Consider the following 9,631-nt stretch of genomic DNA (forward strand, 5'->3'; position numbering starts at 1 on the left):
CCAATGGCATATAGTCCCATGTATGAAATTTTATGCTTTATTTTTGAAAAGCATTAAGAACAAAGATGATAGAATTGGATCGGTTACCCAGTCCGATTACATAAAATTTCAAGTCAACCTAGCCTTACGTCGGAAAGTTTAGGTTTGACCATAGGCTCAATTTAGGCTCGAGCCTCAAATTAGGCCTAGGCTGATTTTAAACCCAGTCCGACCCCCTCAAATTGCACCTCTATTTGTATTAATGATGTGAATGAAATAGAGTATTGAAAATCAATTTACAAATAAAATTGTTTTCCTATATAGGTGGTAAATGGTCCAACCTTTTGGGTCAAATGGGTCGGCCAACTCATGGTGTCGAGATCAAACAATAAATATTTAAACGAAATAAGAATGGTTTTCCCCTCCCAGTGGTAGGTAAAATGATATTTTGGGCAAAATGTGGCAATCCATGATATGATAATTAAATAATAAAAATTTAAAAACAGATAGAAATACGAAAAATATAAACATATAGAAAAACCGAACATATCTCTAGTATTTTATATTTATCTTATAAAAATAAATGTGAGAAATATGAATTATTTCTATTGATGATTGCAATGGAATATAAAAAGTAGGTAAAAAGTAATAATATCTAACTCATGACCTCAACCATTTAAATGGTTCAATAGTTCACTTAGCTAGGTCATTATGTTGTTGATTGAGTCAATAGCTTTTTGTAGGCAAGCATATTGGTAGTAAATGGACCCAGGATCTTGGTTGGGTGATAGGTTAACCGGTTTGGCTGATTAATTTGACCATGAGATAAAAAAAAATGGCCATTACTAGAAACCAATGTTCTATAAACAATTAGAATTGCACTTTTCTACCAATCAAAAAAGTAAACGTATGATGCCATTAACCAATTAGCAATTAATAAAAATAAAAAGATATAAAATTTGATAAAACTTGTGGAAAAATTTGAGCATGCCTTTAATATTATATATTCATTATATTAAACAAAAATATGTGAACAATATGAGAATTATAATTATTAATGAATGAAATGACTAAAAATACAAAAAAAAAGAGAATTAATGTGATACATTAAGCCTATTGACTTGGTCAAATAGGTCAATAGTTCAAACAATGGCATCATATGATTATTCACCAAGTAATTATTTTTATTTTTCACTTTCAAAAGTGGTTTGGGTTAAAATTAAACATACTTAAAAGTTGGTTCAAGAAATTTTCTCCTTTTTTTGAATTTTTAATTTCTTTTATTCCATGTCATTTTTTGAATAACCAATGAGATGCACTTTCCCAATAACCTAAATACTCTCTTCTCCTAAAATTAGTCCTAAACTACCTTTTCCACTATCCCCCACTTTCTCCAAAATTATTTCTAATTCCTACTTATCTTCTAAATTATCTATAATTCCTATTTATCTCCAAAATCACATCTAATTCCTACCTATCTTCTAAATTATCTCTAATTCCTATTTATCTCCAAAATTATCTCAAATTTACTAGAGAGTTTCTCTCCTAAATTATCTCCAATTCCAATTCCTATTTATCTTCTACCCTACTTTTTATCTATATCTATTTAAAGAAAAGTTTGAATTAAAAATTTTAAGAATTATTTAAATATTATAATAAAATTATATAATAACTTTAAAATATTTGTTAAAAACATATAAAATAATTTATATTTTTACAAAACATATCACAAAATTATGTACTAACAATTTAAACTATGTTTTTTCGGATTATCAATTTAAATGTTTTCCAAATATTTAATAATATGTAATAGCTTTAAATAAATAAAATTCAAATAACAAAAAAATATTTTATAGATTTTAAATACTTTTCTTTTGGTAATTACTATATTTTAAATAGTTTTTTTTGGTAATTACTAGATTTTAAATAGTTAAAATAATGAAATTATATAATAAATTTAAAAAGTAATCTTCAAAGTAGAAAAATAATTATAACATATAATTTAAATTAATAATAATTTAATATATTACAAAGTCAATGGTGAAATTATGTAATAATAGTATAAATTATGATTTTATGGATAATTAAATTCAATAAATAATTACTATTTTAAATTTTAAAATTTTAAATATTATTTAAGTATTTAAATAACAAAATATTTAACATAAATAGATTTTAAATAGTTAAAATAAATAAATTATGTAATATATTTAAAAAATTTGAAAAGTAGAAAAATAATTATAACATATTATTGAAATTAATAATAATTTAATATTTTTGCATAATATTGTGAATAACTAATTTCAATTATATCAAGTAATAATTCGAGAAAATAACTTTCAAAAAATAATGTTTATTATTAATAATTTTAAACTCTTAATCTGTATTTATTATGTAATTATATACTAAAATTAATATTTATTGTATTTCAGTAATTATTTATTTTTTGTGATAAATGTATTTTTAATGATTATGTATAAATTTATTTTGTTTTGTTATTTAACATAAAACTTTCAATAATTATTGGAGATTAAACTATTGGTATTTATCAGATATTAGACTATTAATTTAACTGAAATTATGAGCGTTCATGAGTTAGTTTGGTTCGGTTGTAGGATATCTAGACAACCAAATTGACTTGGTCAGGTTGGGGAGTTGGTTAGTTGAAACCGACTAACCTTTTGTGAAAATTGGCTCACTCAAGTTGTATCGGTTTGGGTCTATTTTTTTGTTTGGTTAGTCAGTTCAAAAGATTTAAACTTAAAAATTAAATTTATTTTAAAAATTACAATGAAACTAATAAAACAATTTCAAAAGTTAGGTTTATGATATAAAACATTTTAGACTAAGAAATATGGGAAATTTTCCACTTTTCGTATTAAAAATTATGTTTAAAATATAAAATATTAATATATATCCATGGTTAGGTTGTTTGATTTTGGTCAATTTATAAGTGGCCAAAGTGAAACTGATTCGACTTGGTCGAATTGAGAATTTTTTTAACCAAAGTCGACCTAAAATACTAGAAAACTAACCAACTCGGGTCGAGTTGATCGGGTTGGTCGATTTCATTAGTTTGATGTATAAACCTAATTGAAATTAATTATTGTGTTTTTTGTATTATAAAAAATTTTAAAAGTAGTATATAAAATATGAATTATTATTAATTATTTAAAATTTTGAAAATATAAAACAATTGTATACTCTTATGTGTTTCTATTAGGGTCATTTACTAGAACACACCTTATAGTTTTACATATTTACTTAAACCTACCTTATAGTTTTCATTTTACTAAAATATATATTCCATATATTTTATAACTTATTTACTTAATCAACATTTCATTAAGGAGTGTTTGTTTTGCCATTAGGCCCATGATTTTTTATTCCAAAAACACCTTTAACACTTTTTTGTACCTAAAAAAAATTGACCAAATATAGCCAATAGAGTGGTTGCTCGTATCTTATTAAGGGCAAAAATAGTATTTTTATTTTTATTTTCTTTTGATTAAATTTATTTAAATGAACATTAAGGTCAGCACTATCATTATCCAGTGTCATCTAATGGAAAATTGATTAAATCCATTGCAAATTATAAGTGGTGTTTTAGTAAAATGCTAACTATAGGGTAGATTTTAGTAAATCAATGAAACTATAAGGAGTACTTTAGTAAATGACCTTTTCTATTATTTAGCTTTCGCTTAAAAAATCCTGTGTACTGCACGGGTCCCTGCTAGTTTACTAATAAACAACAGTGGGCATGGGTGGAGTGGATGTGGTTGTATTATACATGTATATAGGAGGGGAGAAAGGTACAATAAATAAATTCAGTTTGTAATTAATTTGTCTATTGATGAAGGAAATTAAGGAATGATAAACCAAAATTAGGGGTGCTCACAGTTCAGTTTAGTTAACCGAATCGTGGGCTAATTTTTTAAACCGAATTGGGGTTATCGGTTTTTGAAAAATATATAAACTTGCTGACCGGTTTGGTTAATCATCGATTTTTTGGTTTTTATTATTTACAATATTTATTATAGAAAAATATATAGATATATAATAAAATAATCGAAATATATATATAATATTATATTTTAAATAATAAATAATATATTATATATTATAAATATGTATTTATATATAATGCATATTTATTAATTTTTAATGTATAGAAAATATAAAATATATATATCATATATAAATATATGTATACTGGTTGGTTCGGTAAACTATCATTTTTCTATTTTGGTTAACCAAAACCAAACCAGTACTTTTGGTTTTTTTTTTTTTAAATATTGAACCAAAATTGAACCGATCAATTTGATTAATCGAATTTTCGGTTCAGCTTTGGTTGGTATTTTTGGTTGATTCAGTTTTTCGGTTTTTTAGCTCACCCATAACCAAAATGGTCAAATGTTTGGAAAGTCCCATGTCATTTGAAATTAATTTTATTGCAGTTTCTAATAATTCAGCAGAAATTAATTAAGCTTCCTACTTATCGCTTGGGACCAGTTGGGGTAGATAACGATATATCGAGGAACTTTAATTGAGCTGATGTCCCATTTTTGTATAATTTGAGACCTTATACAAAACATATCAATTAAATGAAGAAATGTACTATATGTAATATAATATAATAATTAACTGAGTCAACCAAAGAAAGAATAAACATGTATAATTTAAGTTCATTATTTGGCAAAACAGAAACATTTATGTCGTAGTAGCAAGCTAACTAAGGAGGCAATAAGTATGCATCTTTTCGACTTAATTATCTCCCAGGACCAATAGGAAGATGTAATCCAACTTAAATTCTTTCAAACTTAACACGATTACAAAACCAGGAATCAATTAATCCCATTCATGAGAAGGTATTTAATTAATTAAGACAAGGAATAAATGAAGTTTACTTTGGTAATTAAAGGACAAGGACATGCTTTAATTAGCTTTGCTTCTCACAGAGGCAGGAATTGAATTCCTTAACTCCCTTGTCTCCAGGTGCCACAAGCTCAATCTTATGCTGATTGATGATTCCCTCTCTCTTAGGTACAATGACAGCTGATTATGTTCCTTGCTTTGTAGGAAAGTTACATTCAGTGGTGGGGATTTCTTGGGTATATTTGGTTGCTGGGCAAATAAGCATAGAGAGCATTGATCTATTTAAGACACTGATTTGTGTCCACGTTGTTGCAAACAAACTACATTATACAAAGATCAATTAGTTGTTGTTGTTGTGGTGGTGGTGGTTTCAATTAATTAATTTCTTTGGAGCTTATAATTAATTAGAAATTAAGATGGCCGAAGCTGTGGCTACTGTTGTCACGGAGGGGATCATCGATAAGTTGCTCTCCTTGGTTGCCGATGAGATCAATAATCTAGCCTGGGGTTTCAAGGCAAAGCTAAGAAAGCTTCAGAACATATTGAAGAAGATTCAAGTTGTAGTTAAGGAGGCTGAGACGATGCAAGTGAAGAATGAGAACGTGAAAGATTGGTTGATGAAATTGAGAGATGTGGCTTATGAAGCTGATGACGTACTGGACGAATATGCAACAGAAGTTTTGCGACGCAAGATGGACATTAGAAAAAGCATGAAGAAAAAGGTATGCAACTTCTTCTCACCCTACTCCAACCCAGTTGCATTTCGTCTTAGGATGGCTCATGAGATTAGGAAGATCAATGTGAAGTTGGACGGAATTGATAAAGAAAAGAACAGGTTTCAGTTCAGTGGTAGTACAAACACTACTGCTATTACAAGCATTCAAAAAGGAAAAGGAGTGCAAGAAACCTATGCTTTTCTTTATGATATTGCTGATTTACCGATTGTCGGGAGGGACAAGGATAAATCAAAAATCATAAATAACCTACAAGACCGTTGTGGTGATGAGGTTAATGTCTCAGTCCTTCCAATAGTTGGTATTGGAGGATTAGGCAAAACCACGCTTGCTCAGTTAGCGTTCAATGATGAATCCATAAACCAACATTTTGATTTAAAAATGTGGGTTCGTGTGTCGAATATTGGTTTTGATGTCAAAAGGGTGGGTAGGCTGATCATAGAATCAGCAACGAAAAATAGTTGCAACCTGGAAAATTGGGATATGATTGTAAGAAAAATTCGAGAGAGTTTAGGAGGGAAGAGATATTTACTGGTTCTCGATGACGTTTGGAATGAGGATGAAAGCGAGTGGAACCAGTTGAGAAAGTGTTTAGGAGATGATGCTAAGAAAGGAAGCAAAATCCTTGTAACAACACGCAGTGAGAAGGTTGCATCCGTCATGGGGGGTGAACCTCTAATGCACCGTTTGGAAGCATTATCTGATAAAGACTGTTGGTCCATATTCCAGCGAAGAGCATTTGCAATTGCAAATAAGGATGAAAATGCAGATCTGGAGAAAATTGGAATAGACTTGGTGAAAAGGTGTAAGGGTGTGCCTTTAGCAGTAAAAGCATTGGGAGGGCTATTGCGCACCAAAAGATCAAAAGAGGAATGGGAGTTGGTGAGAGACCATGAAATTTGGAAACAATACAGAAATGATAATGCTCAAATCATGGCGGCCCTGAAACTGAGTTACGATGATTTGCCTTACCATTTGAAGCAGTGTTTTGCTTATTGTTCTGTGTTGCCAAAAGACTATGTGATTTATAAACATATGTTGATATGGCAATGGATTGCGCATGGGTTTGTGGTTGGAGAAGCTAACGATGAGGTTTCATTGGAAGATACCGCTGAGAAATACTTCAGTAGCTTATTGGGTCGGTCGTTTTTCCAGGATGTAGAGAGAGATGAATATTCTGGTGAAATAAGGAAATGCAAGATGCATGACCTCATGCATGATCTTGCACAATCAGTGAATGGGGATGAATGTTGTGTTATTGATCAGTCGTCGTCAAATTCATCATCAAACTCATCGATAAATGACGACGATGATGAGGATGTTCATCAACAGCAGAATAAATTAAGACAAATTGTTCATGAAAAAGCTCGTCATTTGTCAGTTGTTGCACCTATGGGATCTTATCCCGAGCCAAGGACAATTGTAGAATTGTTGTCGTCGTATGTTGGAGCTGGTGGTGGAAGGCGACTGCGTACTATTCTTCTCTTAAGGGATATTTGCAAAATTGACTACAATCTGTTTGATTATATGTCATTGAACTTAAAGTGCTTACGCGTGTTGGACTTGTCTAGGCGCTATGATGAGAATAGGGAGGTTTTGGTGTCACCTGAGATCGGAAGGTTGAAACATTTGAGATACCTTAACCTCTCGTGTACAGACATTGAAGAATTACCCGACTCAATCACCAACCTCTACAACTTGAAGACGTTACTGCTCTCAGGGTGCCGGAATCTCAAACAACTCCCACGAGATATGAGAAAGATGATTAATTTGAGGCATCTGGGTATCATGTTTAGTGGCGTTGAGAAGATGCCAGTGGGAATGCTGGGACAATTAACCAACCTCCAAACATTATGGGGTTTTGTTATAGGCAGAACTGGAGAGTTTGGACATCTTCTTTCAAATCATCTTCGCCAATTGGGTATAGTTTTCAAAGGTGACTGGTTCCACAACCTTAACCTCCATGAACAAGCAATTAGCGGGGCAAAGTTTTTAAAGGAAAAACACCACCTTCGTCAGTTGGGACTCCTTTGGGAAGGAAATTCTTCTATTCCGGATGATGTGGGTCTAGACATCGTCAATGATGTGCTGCTGGAAGCCCTCGAACCTCACTCTAATCTCAAATATTTCTTTTTAATAGGATTTCCTGGCATAAGATTGCCTTCATGGATTACAAAGATTGAACGAGTGGTAATAGTGAATTGCCCTAATCTGACGTTTCTTCAAGAAGAAGAAGAAGAAGAAAGGAACCAGAACTCTAATTTGGTGTCTCTCAATGCACTGTGGATGGAGCATTGCCCCAACCTGAGATCCCTGTGGGAAGGGATCCAAGGCTTCACATCATTAAAACGGTTGTGTATTAGACGATGTCCCTATTTGACAAGGAGATATAACAGACAGACAGGGCAGGATTGGAACAAGATTGCTCATATTCCAGATGTCAAAATTTGAGATCATTAATCTAAGGTTAGTCCATACATATATCCTCTTTCTCTTTCTCTTTGTGTAATTAATTTATTTGTATGTTCTAATTTTTTTTATTTATATATATTTATACTAATACAAACAAATATATTCTAATTAATTAATCTTCTTGTTCAAGGTGATTCGGCTTTGTCCAATCCATCCAAATACAAATTTGATTTCGGGTAATTCTATTTTATTTTTTGCTGAATTAATTACCTTTTATCTTTCTAACCTCTCTCTCTCTTTCTAATCTTCTTAATAAATTAGTAAATTGCAATCAAATCGTACATGATATTACCATTGACACGGTAGAGAACAAAAACTAAACCAGCATTTGAAATTCAAACCCCTCATCAATTTTATGACCTTAATAATTAGGATTTAGGAGTCACCAACACACCAATACACGCTAATCCCGTCAAACTGTTAATTATTAACGCTCAAGAAAACTTTGACCTTTAATAATTAGCCTAATAGTTTTCTGTTTCCTCAAAGGTTTCTGTATTTTTAATTTTCTGTGAAGTGCCATTTCAGTTATTGGTTAATTAGCAATTTGAATTTTTCTAAGGTCTGGCCTGGCCCACACGTGTCTTCAGTTTCGAAATAGGGTACAGACTACAGGCCTAGACCTGGTTCAAAGCCTCATACAATTTAATCGGTCCTATTTATCTGCCTTTATATGAATTTCTTGTGTAATCCTTTTCATCTAAATATTCATTTCACACTAATGTTTTCAAAACCGAATCGGATTACACGGTTGGACTGGAAAAACCAGAACCTGACCAATTCCATTTCACCCCAAATCGTCAAAATGGTTGATCCGGGCGGTCAAACCTAAGAATCAGAACCTAAGACAGTTCTCTATCCAGTCCAGTTTTAAAAACTTTGCTTCACACTAATAACTGATATATATTTGATTTTTTTTTTGTTTTGAAATAATAAATATTTGATTTTGCTAACATTATTTTACATCTAATGTATCTCCAGGGCAGAGTTAAAAGTTTCTGGCAGTTGGTATCTCGTGTTTGTTGTGTAATGTCTATTACTACTATAAGTAGAATTGTGTTGTTTTTAAGAGATTTGGATCCAATGCTTCAATAAGCTTAATTAGTGTAATTTGCAAATTTCAAGGTATTATTATAATTGCCAGATCATCTCAAAATTGATGGCACCTAGATATATATCACTACCATGGAGAAAGTAGAGACAACTTGTAATATAATGCATTATTTGTTGTATGACTACCATGGAGGAAGTGGAGACAGATTGTAATATAATGCATTGGTTGTAGTAGTAGAGATTACATTATATGTGAATATATGTATGCTTTTGTACAAGATTAGAATTAGAAGATAAACATCATGTTAATAAGCATCATTTATATTGACCATGCAAACCCAAAATCGATTTGTTTGATCATCATTCTATTTATCTATCTAATTTAGCACATCTGTCCTCTTGATGATCCATGGTCGATCCAATAAATTTGAATGGGTCTTTTGTTGCAATGGAGAGATTCAGTTGTTTAATATTCATTGGGTTTTGGATTGTCATTATAATTATATATGTTATTAAGT

The 9,631-nt window shown here is 30.9% G+C and overlaps 1 protein-coding gene across 1 annotated transcript; it reads left to right on the forward strand.

The window, feature by feature from the left end:
- The first annotated feature begins 5,198 nt into the window (after positions 1–5,198).
- On the forward strand, positions 5,199–9,344 carry LOC148844321 (putative disease resistance protein RGA4). The gene is made up of 3 exons (XM_088959138.1): positions 5,199–8,054; positions 8,191–8,236; positions 9,042–9,344. The coding sequence occupies exon 1, from the start codon at positions 5,271–5,273 to the stop codon at positions 8,037–8,039; it is 2,769 nt and encodes a 922-aa protein (XP_088815264.1). The 5' UTR covers positions 5,199–5,270; the 3' UTR covers positions 8,040–8,054; positions 8,191–8,236; positions 9,042–9,344.
- The last annotated feature ends 287 nt before the right edge of the window (positions 9,345–9,631 follow it).

Source organism: Nelumbo lutea, chromosome 8, assembly GCF_056320005.1.
Source record: "Nelumbo lutea isolate HS-2025 chromosome 8, American lotus-T2T, whole genome shotgun sequence".
Classification (NCBI taxonomy): domain Eukaryota; kingdom Viridiplantae; phylum Streptophyta; class Magnoliopsida; order Proteales; family Nelumbonaceae; genus Nelumbo; species Nelumbo lutea.

Excerpts from the sequence above, each read along its gene's own strand:
- LOC148844321 (XM_088959138.1), top strand. The coding sequence starts at position 5,271 with ATGGCCGAAGCTGTGGCTACTGTTGTCACGGAGGGGATCATCGATAAG.